At 37.1% G+C, this 21,224-nt stretch overlaps 1 protein-coding gene across 4 annotated transcripts in view; it reads right to left on the minus strand.

Moving 5' to 3' along the window:
- Window positions 1-21,224, minus strand: part of rho-4 (rhomboid-4) — a 45,715-nt gene that overhangs the window by 7,734 nt on the left and 16,757 nt on the right. For 2 of the 4 annotated variants that reach the window (XM_089733949.1, XM_089733948.1), the window contains exons 2-3: window positions 13,985-14,243; window positions 12,739-12,780 (exon numbers count right to left, since the gene is read on the minus strand). In XM_089733949.1, coding sequence (XP_089590075.1) covers window positions 12,739-12,780; window positions 13,985-14,243 — 301 coding nt within the window. The remainder of the gene's footprint in view (window positions 1-12,738; window positions 12,781-13,984; window positions 14,244-21,224) is intronic. The other 2 variants (XM_089733951.1, XM_089733950.1) reach the window with 1 other exon arrangement.

Consider the following 21,224-nt stretch of genomic DNA (forward strand, 5'->3'; position numbering starts at 1 on the left):
ATTCCGGTTTGAGCCCCGTGAGCTCACCTACACACGTTAGGGTGAAGCTGAAATAGCCTTTCAAGGCTATCAGCATAGGTAGGAAAAAAAAAACTAATTTCATAGTGTAGACGCGACGTGAGTCTTAAGGTGAGCTCTGGTATACAATATGTGGTGTTTACGGGCTTCACCGACCAACTGACCAGGGTCACGATGGACTTATCTCTCAGTCTACGCTGGCAATCACTTAAAAAAATCTAGATATCGGGTGCGAAAGGCTTTTAAGCGACATTTCGCTTAATACGGGGCATTTATCTTTGTAATTAAATATGCGTTTTATATGATACTAGCTGACCCAGCAGACTTCGTAGTGCCCTAATCGATAAATAAAAGACCTAATTTTTTTATAAAATAATCTTAAAAGAAACAAAAGAAATCCGTCCGACGGGGGCACATCAAAGGAAAAACAAAATTGTTATTTTTATTTAATTCCGAGTATTTTCATATTTATATACCTTTTAAACCTTCTCTGGACTCTCCTTCTCTGGTGAGACCGCCTATTGTACAAATGTATCTGCTTGTTCACTGTTTTTGAATGTAAATTGTGTTTTGGTGTACAATAAAGTGTATTCTCTCTCTCCCTCTCTCTCTTATTACCTTTATCTTCCTAGTTTAAACACACATCTAAAAGATTAGTACGAAGACAATCATGTAAATGAATGTATGTATGAGTTAATTCGTTTAAGGCGGCCACACTTCTCGTAGGACACAATAGCACACTATTATTTAACAGTAATTTGTCAACTATGAACTGGGTAATTCACCATACGTTTTGCTATTGGCCCAAATGGACGGGAAAGATGCCCACTTGATTTTTAGCTATTAAAGGTTCAAGGACGTCACAATGTACCTAAACGCCTTGCCGACTTTGTGGCGTGTTTGAGGTCTTAGCAAAACTGTCTATATATTTTTATTTATTGCATAGATGGGTGGACGAGCTCACACCTGGTGTTAAGTGGTTACTGGAGCCCATAGACATCTACGACGTAAATGCGCCACCCACCTTGAAATATCAGTTCTAAGGTATTGTTACAACGGCTGCCCCGCCCTTCAAACCGAAACGCATTACTGCTTCACGGCATAAATAGGCGGGGTGGTGGTACCTACCCGTGCGGGCTCACAAGAGGCCCTACGAACTACCACGGACATTACAATGTAAACTCAACTTTACAACGTGTTTGAAGTCTTAGTAAAACTGTTTATATATAATGATTGCTTAGTGCAGAGATTTTATCTAACGGGGTTCATAGGTACCTTGCGTTGTGAGTTTGGCGCAGTCTTATGTACCAGTATACGTTCATTAGAATCTAACTGTACTTTAACGAAGAAAGCTCGTTAAGCGCCCACCAACTAAAAGCATGCACTTTCTAATTACGTACGCGACACAAACAAACCAAAAAAAAAACACATACCAAAATACTCTTTAATTTTTTCAATCAGATCCAATATGTTCATAGACAACCACTTAAAGAATTTAACGCGTCTACTTTCATCTCTCACTTTGCATTTTAAATTTATATATTTACACATTCCACACGCACTAAAACGAACTGATCGAAAATCGTCAGTAAATACAATATAAAATTACATATCAGATTTTTTCGTAACCAAATTAGCTAGATCCGTTTGATTTGCGTTCTCAAGTCGCGTCGTTTCACGGACTACCTTCGTTCGGGTTCGTTTATCGCTGGTTGCGTTTGGTCGTGTCTCTATGCAGCGTGCAGTCAGAACGATTGCACGGTAACGTGTGTGTGTTGTAAGCTGTTAGCCAACTCGCCGTCAAATGGACTGGTCGGTGTGACGTCACCGCGAAATGATAGTGCTCCTTTGTGCCCGCATGTCGGGGTACGACCAGAATTAGACATATTTTTTTATTAATTGCCTTGAAGTATGGCTTTCGGGTACCTTGTGGTCTCTTAAACCATAGTTTAGATAGAAGCATTACAAAGAAAAAAATAACGGATTTTTTTAAACTCAGAATTTAGGAGGGTTTAAAGTTTCCGATACAAATTTCTCTCTCTCTCTCAAGTTTCTGTTGTTCTTTCAAATGTCAATTTGTTATTGATAAAAGAAATATCTCAGTGCATCAAATGACTCGTAGTCTTGGATTACGGTATCTTGATTGGTCCAACACTGACATAATAAATGAACGTCCAAACAACTGTTATAGTAATCGGCAAACTTCGTGAGCAAATGACCTTGACTGCGCAGAACCGAATTTTAGATCACTTTGGTGGTGAGGGTGAGGCGCGACGGCAGGGGAAATCGTATCGAGCGCGTTATTGGTAGATCAGTCGAACCCTGCGTCCCGCACTGCGCCCTCATTCCGCTTGCTCCCAAAAGTACGCTTGCGTACAGTGGAAAGTCTATCGTTATTAATCGTTAAGTTATTTGTTATAATTGCTTGTGGACTTTGTTGCCATTGCTATTTGTTGAGTGTTTGTTGATTTTTTATAAAACATACACTATGCCGTGACAAACTGGTGTAGTACTTAAAAGAAAGGGTAGAAAATTTGTGTACGACGTATATTGCTTCTTTATAAAACATGGGAAGAATGATATGGAAAAATTAAAACAGACTTCGGAAGCAACAAAAACATCAGTGAGTACTGTTAGGTGCATTATTAACGAAGCTAAAGGCTCTGGCTTGCTCGCCGTGTTTCGGACTCCGGGTAAGAAAAGATCAGGGAAGAAGAAAGTTACCGGAATGGATAGTTTCGTTCAATCTGTAATAAAAAGATGTAATCATAATAACTACATAACAAGCAGCGAAACTCCATACCGTAGAAAGGCTTCGAAAAATTTAAAGAAGATATAAATTTTAATGGCTCGGAATTAAGCTTACGACGGATTATGAAAGAGCTAGGCTTCAGATGGAAAAAAAGAACAGAAAATAATCGGAAGCTGGTAAATGAAAAAAGTAACATTCGATTACTACGAATCGAATATCTTCAAAAAATAATTAATTATAGACAAAAAAGAAGACCGAATCGACCGAGTTGTAAACTACGCCGATGAGCCCTATGTCGACTCATCACGATGATAGCGACTCGGGTGATGAAAACAGTGATGATGATGATGGTCAAGATTATGATAACGAAAAAAAAATTACAAATACCAGCTTCGCTTCAACTGAACCAAGACCTGGCAACAGCTCTAGTTTTGACTTAATAGAAGGAATATCTATTTTACCCCAAGATTAAATTATTACAATTATTAACCTATATGTTTTGTTGATGTTCTAATAAATATATAAATAAATACATATGTTGATTTTAATAATTTAATAGCATTATGACGCAGAGTAAGTAATGTTTTTGCACGTGAGTGTACCATGCGCAAACTTACCCCCACTACGTCGACAAATGCTCAAGAAGTTTGCCGGTTATTATACAACGGTTGTACTGTTAAAACAGAGTCCTTAGAACTCATGTCTCAAGGTGGGTGGCGGCATTTAGGTTGTAGATGTTTATGGGCCCCGGTAACCGCTTAAAACCAGGTGGGCCATGAGCTCATCCACCCATTCAAGCCATAAAAAAAAAACTTATGTTCACGAGCGACTTCCGCTGAAACTTTTTTTTTTATTGCTTAGATGGGTTAATGAGCTCACAGCCCACCTGGTGTTAACTAGTTACTGGAGCCCATAGACATCTACAACGTACATGCGCCACCCACCTTGAGATATAAGTTCTAAGATCTCAGTATAGTTACAACGGCTGTCCCACTCTTCAAACCGAAACTCATTACTGCTTCACGGCAGAAATAGGCAAGGCGGTGGAACCTACCCGCGCGGACTCACAAGAGGTCCTACCACCAGTATGACTCGCAAATGATAAACTCGCACAAACTCGCAAAAAACATACAATTGAGGCAGACCTCAAGTTTCACGGTAACGACATTCACGTCACGATACCTATGAGCTCCCGTACCGACTTAACACCATGTGGGCCATAAGCTGGTCCACCCATCTACACAATAAATTAAAAGTTAGCTGACAGTCGTTCTCCGCGTTTCATCGAGGTGGTTTAACTTTGATAATCAAAGTTTTCCTGCCCCCAAACCGAAACGCATTGCTTCTTAAGTAAATCAGGTATAACGTATGGTATCATGTACATTCATTTTCATTGATGTAATCATCATAATTCATCTTGTGTTTTCTTTAACTTCCTCAAGCAGGCATACTTAAAACACATAGCAGCAAAAACTATCGAATTATCTATATATTAATACGTGAAGCAAAAACTTTATATCCCTTTTTACGAAAATTGCGCGAACGGAGGACTATGAAATTTTCCACACTTATAGAGAATATAGAGAAGAAGCGCACAAAGCTAATATTTTTTTAAAATAATGCATAAAAGATACATTAAATCAATAAAGAAAACATTACACACACTACGTACCATGTATTTGACGCACACACGCATGCATACTATTTATTGTCAAACTTTTGTTCTTGACGTCTGTGGTCAAATTGAGAATAGATTAAATATTGTTTGTCTTTATTAATATTTTGTATAGTGTAGTCTTGGCGAAATTTGTGATTAAAGAAGTATAAAATACAATCATAATTGTGTACAAACTTACAATTCCAATTAATTATAGTTGAATTTCGACTACTGCGGGACCTCTAGTAAAAACAAATTCATGAATAACTCTTGCTCACGACTAAGCATAAAACCATCCGCTTTGTTTGTTTTCTGGTTGACAATCAAATGAATGAAGCAATTAGATATAATTAATAAAACGTTTTCCTTGACATTACTATATTAAACATTTGCCTGGAATAGATCGGAGTTTAATGACCTACAGTACACAAAAGTTACAGAAGCCTGATTATAATTTGCGTAATTACTGGTCGTAGGACCTTTTGTGAGTCCGCACGGGTAGATACCAAAACCTCTTCTCTTTCTGCCCTCAGACAGTAATGTGTTTCAGTTTGAAAGGTGGAGCAGCCGTTGTAACTATACTGAGACCTTAGAACTCATATCTCAAGGCGGGTGGCGGCATTTACGTTCTAGATGTCTATGAGCTCCGTTAATCACTTAACTCCAGGTGGGCTGTGAGCTTGTCCACATATCTAAGCTATCTAAAAAAAAAAAAATTGTAACTGAAACATTGAACTACAGATATACCCGAAATCAGATTGATAACAAACGGTTGCCACAGAACCTTGAATATTACAACGTGCCCACAAGATGGCATATAGGCAGTAAGGCAATTGCCTCAGAACATTAATCATTTTCATTTTAAGCCAGAAAACCAATTCCCTTTTTGAGACACCCATTTTTTAATCTACCAATTTGCTAGTGGTCTAAGTGTGCTATTCTAACTACACTGTGACTGGATAGTCAGATCACGGACTCAACCCGAGAGAATGTTTTTTTTTTTTCCTACCTATGCTAATAGCCTTGAGAGGCTATATTAGCGTTACCCTAGCGTGTAGGTGAGCTCTCGGGGCTCAAACTGGAGGTGTTGCTAACACTGACCCTAGCAAGAGTAGTGCTTCGCAGAATCTACAACCGGATCGGGAGGGAACCACCGAGAAACTCAGCGGGCTGTGTCTGTGGGTTAATTTACTCGCGCAGCCCTTCGTCGCAAGCGACGGGTTCGGGTGATCGGTGCTCGAGTTAAAAGCACCATTAATGATTCGAGAGGATCCGTAATGAACAACATTTGCCCTAGTAAGAGCAGTGCTTTGAAACTCTACCACAATTTTAAAATCGCGACCGGCTATAAAAATCCGACGACAAATTCAGTAGGTTAGACTCATCCAGGCAACTACTGTTAACCTCACTAGACGCGACAGATATGATAGCTTTCTGTGATAATTCGACTTCCACGAGCAGTAGTTACTAGTTGCACTGCCTAGTTTTTCCGCTAAAGAAATAAATTATCACTACATAGTACAAAACAAAGTCGCTTTCTCTGTCCTTATGTATGCTTAAATCTTTAAAACTACGCAACGGATTTTGATGCGGTTTTTTGAAGTAGTTATACTTCTTTAGGTGCGTTATGAAAAATTGATGAGAGTGAAATTTTACGATGCGCGCGCACCGTGACACAAAATTAACAGAGTGAAGTTGCCCACTAAATCGCTCATTACAATACGACCGACGTAACTTGGTGAGTCTGAATATAGCCGCAGGTGAACTTACGCGCATGTACACTCTTAAAAAAAAGTGTTATTAGCATTAATTTTTTAGTAATATAAGTGACAAAATTATTATTTAATATAATTCATACTAAATATTATTAAATTATTAACGTTAAATATTTATTACTAATTATTTCAAAAAAAAAATTAATAAAAATAAAGTATAACTTCTTACGCGCGTACATAAGTACACGCACCCTTTTTTAATAGATAGTGATTGAAGTGGAAGGTTTATATGTATAATAACATCCATTAAACAGTGGAGAAATCAATAATAAATTACAGTTTCCGAAGCGAAGCGAGGGCGGGTCGCTAGTACATTATAAATGAGACTTCAAATTCATATCTCAAGTTGGACGGCGACATTCATTGTCAGCGGAGAACACAAGTTTAATAACTGGAATACATTTGCACTGTGTGCGCCAAATCTAAATACTGTATTACGATATGCGGCTTGTACCAACGCAAATGTGGTTTCATAAAAAATACATGAAAACCTAATAATAAATTTCATAGTTGATTAGCAAATTCTGTGGTGGGATTTATTTTATTTATTTATTAGTGTGTCTGTACTGTGTTCGCGTTCCTACAGTCAAATAGGTAATTAATACAAGTTCTTTTTTCATTACCTTTGTAGGCATACGAGCATACTGCCCACCTGATCGTTAGGGGTCACCGCCGCCCATGGACGTCAGCAATGCCAAGCCACTGCCTACCGTTAAGTACCCTCTACAAGCCTCGTTTGAAGAAGGAAATGTCATAGCGCTCGCGAAACACCGTAGAAGTTAAGTTAGATATAAAACTAGGATATACTTTACTGGTGGTAGGACCTCTTGTGAGTCCGCGCGTGTAGGTACCACCACCCTGCCTATTTCTGTGAAGCAGTAATGCGTTTCGGTTTGAAGGGTGGGACAGCCGTTGTACTGTAAAAACTGAGATCTTAGAACTCAAGGTATGTGGCGGCATTTACTTTGTAGATGCCTATGAGCTCCAGAAACCACTTAACATTAACTTAACATCAGGTGGGCCGTGAGCTCGTCCACCTATCTAAGCAATAAAAAATAAATAAATAAAACTTCAAAGTGATTTGAGCAAAATTTTGAAATGACAAAATCGTAAATCAAGCTAATCTTACAAACAACGATTCAATTTTCTTAGTTTAATGAGACATATTATTTTAAAGAAACTGTATGTACCTTCACTGTTTGGTTAGAAATCGGTCATCGACCTCGCTTACGTAGAATCATGCGTGTAAACTATTTTATTTTTTCAATTTAAAGTTATACCGTCGTATCCTGCCTACATCAGATTGTGGTCTTGATAACGATATTCAAACGAGTCATTGCTCATTCACATTTAAATCTAGATTAGTTGGCAATACGCTATCAGGATTTACCGGTGACGATACGTATTAATTATCAGGTCCTTAAATATCTTTAACATTGGAACACGCGACATTATAATATTTAGATTATCGGAATTCAGATGCCAATGTGATGAAAATTCATTAATTGATGTTCGAATTATGTTTGATTTGTGTTCACGTTTGTTTTTTTATAACAAACGCTTCAAATCGGCTTAAGGCACATACTGATAATGAGTTTTTATTGTTTGTAATTTTTTTTATTGCTTAGTTGGGTAGTGTGTGTGGTTACTGGAGCCCATAGACATCTACAACGTAAATGCGCCACCAACCTTGAGATATAAGTTCTAAGGTCTCAGTATAGTTACAACGGCTGCCCTGCCCTTCAAACCGAAACGCATTACTGCTTCACGGCAGAAATAGGCAGGGTGGTGGTACCTACCCGCGCGGACTCACAAGAGGTCCTACCACCAGTAAATGTTATGATGCGCGCTGCGATACGCGGGGATTTGTTTTGTTGTCCGATATACTAGAGTGTGCGATGCTACTGAGTTTTTTAAGTTAAATTTTGATAGCGCTCCTGACATACGCACTCACAATACGTACAACAACCATATTTGTTTATCACGAATCGATGTTTCGAAAAAAAAAAGATAACCTAAAAAAGAGGCTATCAGACAACGTCGGAAATTTCTGCAACCGAATCTCCCCGATCGGCGACCCAGAGGAAGAGCCAAGACAAGGTGGAAAGTTGTAGTGCTAAAGAACAGGAGGGAATACAATGTTACTGACCAGGATGTCGAAGATAGGGCGAAATGATGGAGAAAAATAAGGAAAGCCGAACCCACCACCATGCGGGAGCTAGGACGAGAAAGAGAGAGGGAGAATTTATATTTAAATATTTCGCGGGTTTCACTTCATCAAACGCTATTATATTTTGCTCTTGAGAATTCAGCGTAATTACGCCTCATATTCACGACCAATTTTATTTTTAATAGTTACCAGAGCCTATAAACGTAAAAAGTGAATGTTATCACCCAGCTTGAGACGCGAAGCTCAAATTTCAATTGGATTGCATAATAGCTATATCCCACCCCACTACCACGTGACTACTTCACGGCGAAATAGTGGTTTTATTTTTATTTTTTATGATTGCATGTTTAGATACTGGTGGCCCGGAGGCCTTTCCAGTTTCACCAGGACAGGTGGGAGAAATAGTGGTACCAATGCGATGCCTTACCACCAATCATTAAAATTAATACTTTACTAGCATATACCGAAGACAAAAAATAAATTATAAGTAAAACAAGAGTTTTTCAATCCAAAAACCCTCACAATCAGATACTTTCAGTTGCTGTGCCGACAATAAGTATCGCCGCGCGAAATCTATAGTACAACGGAACTTTGTGTGTGTTTGTGTCAATATCAATGTTTTTTTTTTATCGTTTATCAAATAAAATACGATATAATATAAGCGGTTATGTGTTTATTATATCGTATCAAGGTTATTCGATTGATATTTTTCGTCAGTAGGTGTGGCATACTAATAAAAGAAATGCTAGGACTGCTGCGATATATTTGGTTAGAACGTGTCGTCGAATTTATTTGATAAGGTTTTGAAGTGAAAACTTCTTTAGAATCGTTGTGATTTCAAACCGGATGCAACGGAAAAAACGACAGGTAAGAGACACAAATACAAAGAATGAGACAGAAATATACATACTATTTAATACAGCGCCATCTGTGAGATTTTTTAATACTAACGTGTGTATGAAAGCTCTTGTAGTGAATTTTAATTTAGGATTATACGTGAAATTAAAATATCAATTCCCAGAGGGCGCTACCTTACAATAATTTACTAATGACAAAATTTTACATATACTTTTAAGACGTTTAGGATAATTGTATTTTAATTTTGGAAGGTTTCACTTCTACCACGTGTGAATTGCACACATTTTGTTTTTTTTATAGAGACACCGTTGCTAAGCTTCCCAGTTCGAAGGAAAATACACCTATTTGGCATTTCCGTTCGATTCACGTCCCAAGTCTGTATTGATATTATAACTTGAATGTTTGCACGTTTGGGTATCCTGTTGATTAATCGCGAAAAAATGACTTAACGAATTTGGATGTAATTTAACACAACGATTTTTATATGATAGTTTGGTACAAGGGGACATTTTTTGTCGTGGCAATATAAGGGTAATTCCAAGGATAATTGCGGGATTTTCTGGTATATAATAAAATAAACCAGTGTTTTCTATGCTTCATGAGTTCACGTACTGAAGGGTCTAGAAATCGACTGGCTATTAATCGACAAGCACCTCTTATGCCGGGTTACTTCTGATTATATCCGGGTTATTTTCCGGTTATTTCTGAATTCAAAATTTACCAACTGACCCGAACTAATATTATGTACTGTTCTCTGCAGACAAGTCTCTAATCAGGTTTCCAATGATTTTTCATACTTAATTACAAATGCACTTGACTTCCACAATTAACGAATAGCAAGCATCGAGTCATACAAATCAAACTCGCAATATTTTTTTCTCAAGATGAGTGGCCACATTCACGTTGAGATGACAATGGGCTGGTAAGGTCACAGCCCACCTGGTGTTAAGTGGTTACTGGAGCCCATAGACATCTACAACGTAAATGCGCCATCCACCTCGAGATATAAGTTCTCAGGTTTCAGTATAGTTACAACGGCTGCCGCACCCTTCGAACCGAAACGCATTGCTGCTTCACAGCGGAAATAGGCAGGGCGGTGGTACCTACCCGTGCGGACTCACAAGAGGTCCTACCACCAGTGATTACGCAAATCATAATTTACATCCATCTTCAAGAATAATTATACCGGAGTCAAAGGATTTAATAAATACGAGAAATGAACTACCCTACTACGAGGTAAAATAATGTTAACAAGCAAATATAATAATAGCTTATGCAACAGTTGGCCGTTTAAAAACATATAAAAAAAAAACATTTTGAAACTTCCAAATGTCGCATAAAAACATTATTATCTACAGTAGGTACTCATCATTATTTTAAGAAGGTCGCCACGTAATATTACAGTAACAATAAACTTTAACGATCCCATTTTATTTTTTACCTAACAAGCAGTCATTTTTGTTCGAGAAGGTAAATTTGGATGACCTAAATTTGAGGGTATGAGAATGAAAACACGAATGCACCGGACTTCTTATCCTTTTAGGCCACTTTTTAGGTGACATTTACGATGAGAACATGTCCATGTCGTCAGGGGGAGATAGAGAAATATAGATATAAAGATAGAGAAAGAGATAGAGATATCTATTATCGCATACCACCGCGTAACACGAGACGGGCAGTGAGCTCTTTCAGCTGTATATACACAATTAAAAAGAAAATTCAGGACAGGAGGTCATTTGATGTAAGCGCAAACATTCCACGCCAAGTTTCCGAAGAAACTAAAAACAATAATAAACAAATTGTACAGAGTAGGACCGCTAAGCGAAACACCTAACGGACCACGATGAAGCGAAACCATGTTAGGATGTTATTGAGGTCAAACTTTAGATTCAGTGGGTCTAGAAGTCATGTTGCCACCGTAGCGACGTATTATACAGTAGTGGTCCGGTTTAAATAAACAAAACAAAATGTGTGCAATTCACACGTGGTAGAAGTGAAACCTTCCAAAATTAAAATACAATTATCCTAAACGTCTTAAGTATATGTAAAAATTTTTCATTAGTAAATAATTGTAAGGTAGCGCCCTCTGTGAATTGATATTTTAATTTCACGTATAATCCTAAATTAAAATTCACTACAAGAGCTTTCATACACACGTTAGTATTAAAAAATCTCATAGATGGCGCTGTATTAAATAGTATGTATATTTCTGTCTCATTCTTTGTATTTGTGTCTCTTACCTGTCGTTTTTTCCGTTGCATCCGGTTTGAAATCACAACGATTCTAAAGAAGTTTTCACTTCAAAAAAATAATCTTGAAATAGTTTACATTACTTAGTCTCGTCATAAATATTGTTAAAGCATCGTTTCTTTTTTCTACTCAACTAAATATTTAATCGTACACGTTAGTTTATACATCAATACAATCATATTTTAAAAAACAGGGAAATACAAAATGTTTTTCGCCGGCTTTAATTACCTACCATCTTAAAAAGTGCTGTGGTTAGTTTTCGATTGAAATACGCATTTCGCTATGGGCGAAATTCGGCGCTGTCAATATATTGTAGAATGCTTTAAAGACATAAATTTGTCTTGGCGTTTATAAGGATTGGCGCGAAAAAGAGAAAAATTACGTATGTAACAATTTCCAAATTCAAATTATTTTCTTTTTTATTGCCACAGAATTTATGGCCAGTTTTTCGTGTTTACCGTCCACATGAAGGTTCATTAGTGCAGACAGCCAATTATCGTATTCAGATATTGTCCAGATTATAAAATCGCTCATATTATTATATAAATGCACGTGCAGCGTGCAACACTGGCACACCAAGTCGCATTCGGGAGTCATCGGCCGCGATCGGAATTCTCGAAGGCGCAGGTGTCACCTGACGTTAGTCAATAAGATTCGCGCGCGCATTTTAATTGAACATAAATCGGAATATTAATAAAATTAGTATCGTCTAGTGCAGCCTTTCCCAAAGTGGCCGATAACGCTCTCTTGTGGGCGCTGCAGGCCTAAAGGGGGGCGGTAAGAGATCCAAGAAAAAAGGGGGGCGTTGTGTAGAGGCTTGGGAGGCGATTTGTAATTTCATCTAGGAGGACTCTTCATCGACTGAGCTCTCACTATTGTGATTTTTAAGTAGGGGCGCTAACAAATAATTTATTCTCAAAGTGGGCAGTAGACAAAATTAGTTTGGGAGCCCCTGGTCTAGTGCCTAGCGTCGTTTTCTCCTTTTTTGTTGTTGTTGTTAATATTATAATTTTGTAAGCATCGAAAACATTATAAGTACTTATGAAATAGTGTATTTGACTTACGTACTTATTCTGAGTGAGAGTTTCTCGCTAGTCCGAGAAGTAACGAACCACACACGGACAAACAGATTCGGCAACAACTTTGATAGTTTCGATGGAAAATAAGCATGACTTCCGCGTTTTAGACGAAACGAATGATGAATGAATGACGTATGTATGCACATGATAAATTTAAAAAAAAATAAACAAATATATACCGCTATCCGCAGTAGAAACTGGCCGGAAGCCTGTCCGTGTTCCTATAGAAACAAAACAATCATTTTATTTACATGCCTACGTGTTTTACGTCATCGTGTGTGAATTTTTTAACGTTCTCGATAGCGTAAAAGTTAACTCAAATTTGTACGGAGTTGGAACGTTTGCCTACGTTTGCCGCTAGGGGCGCTGTTCCAACTGCATACAAATTTGAGTTAACTTTTACGCTATCGAGAACGTTAAAAAGCTCGCACTTAGCACACAGATCGCCTGCAGTTAACGCTGCTTAGAAGCTACCTGGAAAATACATAAAGTAAACAAAAAAAAATACATTTATTCACCGTTGACACTTGCTTTGTGAACCAATTGACATATACATTTCTGGGTAAGCAATTTTTTTATATAATTTTTTTTATATTAAACACCCAGACAAAGGGAAAACAGATCTGTTCATCACACAATATTTTCCCGACGTGGGAATCGAACCAACGACCCTAGACGCAACAGTAGGGGCGCGCTAACTACCCCACCACCGAGTCAGTCATTACTTCCATATTTTACTGACATAGATGAACGGTACCAGAGGATATAGCACACGGACAGTCTTCAATAACATTATCCTACCGAAATTAATTGAGTGTCTTTAAAACCACCTAAGTAAAATAGTTTGTGCGGTCTAATTTTCTTATTATTATTGCCTTTTTAATACTACTTATATATTATATATATCTATTTACATCAATGTACAGTTAAATGTATTTTTATGATACGTACATCCAAGGCAGATTAGATTAACTTGTTGCTGCTCATGTTAGAGAATAGCTAATTTTGTACATCCGTTAAACACTCAACATTGCTATTACATTGCGGCATGCAAGAGCAAATAACTCACATATTATACACATATCTATATTAGAAATACCAATTTATATTAGATTAATCTAATTTCACGGATATTTTCCCACAAATTATAAAGTTAATACAGTTCTGATCGAAACAATGAAGGAATTGATGCCTGGTCAGAAACACGCGAAACTTGCGTCAATGCATAGCTCAAAGATTGGATCTAGAGAAACTAAAATCATTTTAACAGCTTTTTCAGTATCGACTAAAGAACTTTTAAGTGTTATTCTTGTCAAAAGTATTTTTATATTTTGCTTTACAAAAATTCTTGCTTCTACCTACTGTTAAATTATCTATAGATGCAAAAGAGGAGTCATGCTAATTAGTTAACAAATCATCACATACCTGTCGTATCGACGGGGCCACGGTTAGGGATAATCGAATGGATATATCTCGCAACGAAATGCCCAAAAACCGCCTTCAAATCGGGATTGTGCATCATCGCAACGAACTCTTGGAAGTCGAGGTATCCTGAGTTATCGCTGTCCGCCAACGACATGATCTTATCCACCACGTTATCGGGTAAATCATGGTCGTATTCCCGAGATTCTATTATGTTCTTTAATTCGACGTAGGATATGCGTCCATCGTTGTCTTTGTCATACTGAAAGGACAAGAAATATTGAAATTAGTCTGTGGGCGAGATATCTGTGACTTGTTCAGAATCAGAATCACGATTGCTCAATGACTATAGCCTCAGCGAAATAAATTTCTGAATGAATGAATTTAAATGTCTATAACAAAATAAAGAATTAAGTGAAACAGAATTAATTTGACCAAAATCTGGTTTTTGTTAACAATAAATAATTCAATTTGGCCACATTTATTAGTATTTTCTTCGAACTGCCAGGACATTCCTATAAAAAAAACGTATCTATAGTTCCCAACTGACATGAGGATTACGGATAACAAATGGTAGGTAAAATATGTGTGGACAATTCAAATTGTAATCCTTTCTTGCCACAAATGGATGACTTACAGACCGGTTATCTTTGTTGAGCAGACCGGTAACTATTCAGATTTCCATATTTTTTTCTATCATTAAAACTAAAAAAAAAACGAAGGAAAGGCCCATTGAATATCCAAACATATTTCTATTCATAATACTACCGAAACGTGAATTTTGTTTACTTTAAGCATACATTTATATCAGTTCGTTTACAAGTTCATGATTCACACAAGTGTGTTAAAATAACCTCATTTTTAGGCGCGCAACACCAGCTAGTTCACGGTTATTTACATTTTTACTATAATATTTTGAGGTATTTCGTTTTTATTGTAATTATTTCGAATGGAATGAAGTTTGTAGGAAGCGGCTTGCTTGGCTCTGCTCCTGGCATTGCTGAAGTCCATGGGCGACGGTAACCACTCACCATCAGGTGGGCTGTACGCTCGTATGCCTACAAGGGCAATAAAAAAAAAAAGTTTTCTGCAATGGTGAAAAACACCGCCCGACACATTTCATTGAAAACTAAACCTATATTTCGGTTTGAAGGTTTCATTAGGGATATGACCGTTCTTTCAATAAATTAACAATTTTGGGGACTAAAATCGAGTGATATATTTCTTGGGCTAATAAGCTGAGGTCAATATACCTTTTATCGCATGAGAACATAATACATTAATTACACTTTTACTGGTGGTAGGACCTCTTGGGAGTCCGCACGGGTAGGTACCACCACCCCGCCTATTTCCGCCGTGAAGCAGTAATGCGTTTCGGTTCGAAGGGTGGGGTAGCCGTTGTAACTATACTGAGAACTTAGAACTTATATCTCATGGTGGGTGGCGCATTTACGTTGTAGATGTTTATGGGCTCCAGTAACCACCTAACACCAGGTGGGCTGTGAGCTCGTCCACCCATCTAAGCAATAAAAAAAAAAAAAAAAACATCTAGAACATTAATAATTTATCTCGATGACGATTACCAAAATAACCGGTATCGTAAAACGTGTAATTAAAAATGTCGACCTAGACTTGTTTTTTTTGTACAAATCCCGTTTCGTTCTGATCGTTCTCCAAGGTCTTCAATATTTTATAATCTAATCTATCAAACAATGTACGTTTGTTTTATCGTGTTAGCGGCATCAAGTCACAATACAAACACGGATGACTTGTTAAGCCACGTACACAATAGCCCAATATTTACTTTCAATTTATGAACGTATCGATCGACCGTACGCATCTATATACTAATACGTGAAGCAAAAACTTTGTATCCCTTTTTACGAAAATTGCGCGGACGGAGGAGTATGAAATTTTTCACACTTATAGAGAATATAGAGAAGAAGTGCACAATGCTAATTTTTTTTTTTAAATAATGCATAAAATATACATTAAGTCAATAAAGAAAACATTACACACACTACATACCATGTATTTGACGCACACACGCATGCATACTATTTATTATCAAACTTTTGTTCTTGACGTCTGTGGTCAAATTGAGAATAGATTAAATATTGTTTGTCTTTATTAATATTTTTTATAGTGTAGTCTTGGCGAAATTTGTGATTATAGAAGTATAAAATACAATCATAATAGTGTACAAGCTTACAATTCCAATTAATTATAGTCGAATTTCGACTACTGCGGGACCTCTAGTATATACTTAAGTAATTTAGACGTGAAATCGCGAATTTCAGAGGCTAACGCACTTACACATACGAGCAGTTATTATTGTATTCTAGCAACATATTTTAAATTGGTTAAGAATAGAGAAGTATTGTGTGTTTGTGTTCCCGAAGTTCCAGGTTACGTGAAAAATTATTCTGGATTAAAACTATGGAGTGTATCTTACAAACGCGAAACGGCAGAGTTATCCGAGCGGTACTTGAACAGTTAATCCACGCTTCAAGCAGATACACAGATACAAATGTTTAACGCAATGCCTCCAATGAAAACTACTTTAACTCCAAATTCGTAGGTTTACAGGAGGAGAGTTTAAACGAAAAAAGTTGATAAATATGTCTGCAATAATAAAGATTTTATGGTTTTTTCTTGTGTAACTAGCTGATTTACTCTTGCTTCGAACCCCATTAATAATGAATTTGTAATACTTTTGAAATAGTGAAGTGATTTGCGTGAAAAACGAAAATTTCAAAATTTTGAGTTAGAGTAGGTGTTCATTGGAGGCATCGAAAGAATAATAAGAGACCAAAGGAGAGATTTAACAAAAATATATACATTTGTACACGATTACGCACGCAAAAATGATGTGAATGTGTTATTTGCGTAATGCAGATCGAGAAAACTTAAAGGTTAAATAAATGGTTCAAAACTGGCGTCTGGTTAAGTTCTTGTTTTATTTTATAATAGCTTTTGCCCGCGACTCCGTCCGCGTGGACTTTGGCATAACGCTAAATTTTCCCCATTCTTCATTTACGTAGAAAGTGAAAATATTTTTGAGTTATAAAATGTTAAGGAGCTATTGAAACCCCTATTTTGAAACATTCTTTATTGGTGCTCCACCTGCATTGGTCTTAGGGTGATGTTATATAGCCGATAGCCTACCTCAATAAACGGGCTATCTAACACTGAAAGAATTTTTCAAATCGGACCAGTAGTTCCTGAGATTAGCGCGTTCAAACAAACAAACTCTTCTGCTTTATAATATTAAGTATAGATTATTAGCTTAAACAGCCAGGCGAAGTCCGTCTACTTAGCTCTTAGAGAGCGCGTTGTGACCACAATATAAATATAACTGACTTTGAAACGAAATTTGCTGCTACAATTACAAAAATATCTATATTTTGTTTACAATAAATTTTCTGGTGTACTCATAGTAGGGCATCTTGTGAGCCCACACTGGTAGGTATCACCCTGTCTATTTTCTATCGCTAAACAGTATAAGCGTTCCGGTTTGGAGGGTGTGGCAGCCGTTTTCCTATAGATCTCAGACTTATAAATCCACGTCTCAAAGAGGAATACGGCACTTATGTTGTTGCTCCAATGATCGTTTTCACCCGTCTAATCCTAATAATCTCTAATCCAAATAAAAAATCATGGGATCCGAGCTCATGCTAGAAAAAGAACTCCAAAATAGTCATACTTCATCCGAATTACTAATCATATGAGAATGTGAAAACAAGCGTTCTTGAACTGATTAGATGAACTGTGTCGCCTTTGTTTAATGTTTATGTCATTCCTCTAAAATGTGATCTCATTATTTTTTTCTATGATTACACTAATTTAGAAAACTAACTAGCCTATAGACAATGATGGGTTCTGTACATTTTAATCTTTCATTGCTTGGTTATTTGTCGGAAAAGCGGGAAATTCTATCCGTCAAACTAAACTACAACAAGATACAGTCGCCTAAAATACCGATAAAAATTATAGCATTAAAGTTATGATGATAAGAGATAATGCCCCAAATACAAGCTGAGAAAGAACTTGGAAGATAAAAGAGATTGTCATTGATGAAGGTGGACCAAAATTGCGGTAGAATATAAAATGGAACATATCAAACAAACAATTCTCCGACAGCAGCGGAATAAGTAAAAAAGATTCCTACCTTTCTAGTGAAAGATATCAGCCATTTTTTAGCAAGCAGAATTATTAATAGCTAACAAATGACCAGTTTTATTAGGGACTAATCTTGAAAGTGCCTTGTGAACTTACCCCATCAACGGACTTTATTGATAAACTTCATATAAACTGCAGTTTATTGTAGAGCATTAACAATATTCGCTGGAGACATAACCAGAATTCGTTGCACTCCTGATTATGAGCGAGTGTATGTGTCGTGAAACTTTTGATTATGTGTCACGACACTCATGGTGTACCTTAAGTTAGTTTATTGTTCCGGTGCAATAAAAACAACATATGGGCGACTAAGAATACTCCCAACCCAAAATTAGCTCATGGATGTCGTAGAAGGCGACTAAGAACCAAAGCCTGACCAAAGCCAATACAACCTAGGCCCAATGTCAACAAAAGCATTCCCAAAAAGGGTTGACTTCAGGCAGGCGGCCGGTCATAAAAAAATTGTCGGCTTGGCTCCGCCCCTGGCATTGCTGAAGTCCATGGGCGACGGTAACCACTCACCATCAGGTGGGCCGTATGCTCGTCTGCCTACAAGGGCAGTAAAAAAAAAATTGTCAAAACAAATGAGCAACATGAGAACGGGAGTATGGAAAGAGAAAACATGTTGCGCCGACCCCAGGTGACTGGGAGAAGGGCAGGAGAATGATGCTGATGGGAGGTATAGGACAAAGTCACTGATTTATTGTTATGTGTTAGCACTGTTAGCTGATGTTTTTACAATGGACCATCTTCCACCGAGCGGGTGGAATTGCTCGGTAGACCGACGGTCCAGGTTATGTTATTGTTTGGAACTTTTGTTTATATGTAAGCTTATCTTGAAAATATCGTTAACGAGATTCACACATCTCTCAAATATCTTGTATTGGATGATTAGTGGCATGCTGCTGCAGGTCTTTCAAATTACATGCCACTGAACTTAAAGGACCTTTTGTCATCGAATTTTTTTTCAGGCATTATCTAAATACTCTTTGTCTTAAGCAATCTCACTTTAATCAAGGACAAAGATGATCGAATGCTAATGATGATCAAAAACATGATGAAACTGAAAGGAGATTCAGTGTATGTTTAACATGTAACTTGTAAATCAATTCTCGATTAGTTTTCTATTCAATCTGCGTACTGCTTTAATAAAATTAACACCAGACGAATGATCAACCAAGGTTGTTCTCATTCCGTGAACGATCATTCGCTTCGTCGCATAAGTATATTTTTTCACTTCTGCGAATGGAGGGTAATAAATTTTACTTGTGTTCTAGGACGATTCAATTTATTTATTTGTTCATCTGTTTCGTCCATATTTGGAGTTACATTAAATTTATCACATAATAATGACTGATACCCTCATGTCAGTTTCGGATGTTTAAATCTTTAGTTTGTTAATACTAAATGTTTGCTTATTGATTTAGTAATAAGCCACTGAAAACCAGCTCTTTGAAAATCAATACCAAATCGTCGACATAAATCTACATTGTTAAAGTAAAAAAGAAACTTACAAAATTAAGCTTGGCTATCCTCATCAACTTCGTTCCTATTACCGAACTCCGAAATTTGACGGTACTTGAAGATACATTTACATTTAATCAAGGTTTATTCGGTCGCAAACATATTTATTACAATACATAATTCTGACCAACATTATTACTTACTACATAATATAAATTATGGAAGAATATGAAGATCAGACGACCCGACCAAGTTCGGTCAACTTTCAAAACAAGCTACATGACATCGAAGAGAAAAAGTAATCTTTCATCGTGGAATCACAACCCTCAGTAAGAAAATGCGATCAAAACAAATACTTAATAGCATTGTCATTGATATAACAAACGTTATGTAGATTTTGTAATCTCTAAAACATATTTTACACACACAAGCTTGTTGGATAATCCAAATAAAGTTTTAAAATCTATTACTAGCGCCAGACTTAACCGATTTCGTTGTGTATACTCATTCATTCATTTTATTCATCTCCGATTAAATATGTTTGGGGTAAATGATCAATCTTATTCTCTTTATAATCCTATACTGTATTCACATAATATTCTGGGTTTAAATTAACTATTTCACACTTTTACGGTACATACGAATTTTAGTGAACTCGTTTAGTCATTTTCCATAAATTCTTCATGCGTTTATTTATATCGTGTATTGAGACTTCCTCAAATAATACCAATAATGAATGACACATCATACGTATCTTTACGCTTAGTTCCTTGAATTCGTCAAACCTTATTTATGCGTCCGAATTTATTGTAGAGTACCGACATTTTTGAGATTTGGTACTGAGAGGTACCTTCAGATACTGAGTTTCTCGACGGATTTTCTGTGGGTCGCGTTTCCGATCCGGTAGTAGGTCCTGCGAAGCACTCCTTTGGCTAGGGCTAGTGTTAGCAAATTCGCTAGGTTAGAGCCCTGTGAGCTCACATAATCGTTCGTGAATCTAACATGACAACTCGAGGTCACTAGAATAGGTAGCAAAAAAAAAGAGATTTGGTGTACAGCTCATTTAATTCATGTTACTTCTTTTTTACCAATGGTTTTACTGGTGGTTGTACCCCTTGTGAGTCCGCACGGGTAGGTACCACCACCCTGCCTATTTCTGCCGTGAAACAGTAATGCGTTTCGGTTTGAAGGGTGGGGCAGTCGTTGTAACTATACTGAGACCATAGAATTTATATCTCAAGGTGGGTGACGCATTTACGTTGTAGATGTCTATGGGCTCCAGTAACCAAACTAGGTGGGCTGTGAGCTCGTCCACCCATCAAAGTAATAAAAAATAATAATACTAATATGCTATCGGCGATTTTCACAGAATATCCGACTGCATGGTAAAACGAAAACCGTTTAGAATTACGTACGTAATCCGCTACGTATAATTTCAATACGGATTCGTCGAACTGACTCACTGTCTCACTGTCAATTCTAACAATTGGTAGTGATTATTTTAGATTATATTAACTTTTATAGAGACACGTATGACATATGACTCAGGTTTTTTTTGTCAACGTATCGCGCCATGTGCAAGGAAGAAACACACACT

Source organism: Bombyx mandarina, chromosome 16 (assembly GCF_030267445.1).
Source record: "Bombyx mandarina strain Sakado chromosome 16, ASM3026744v2".
Classification (NCBI taxonomy): Eukaryota; Metazoa; Arthropoda; class Insecta; order Lepidoptera; family Bombycidae; genus Bombyx; species Bombyx mandarina.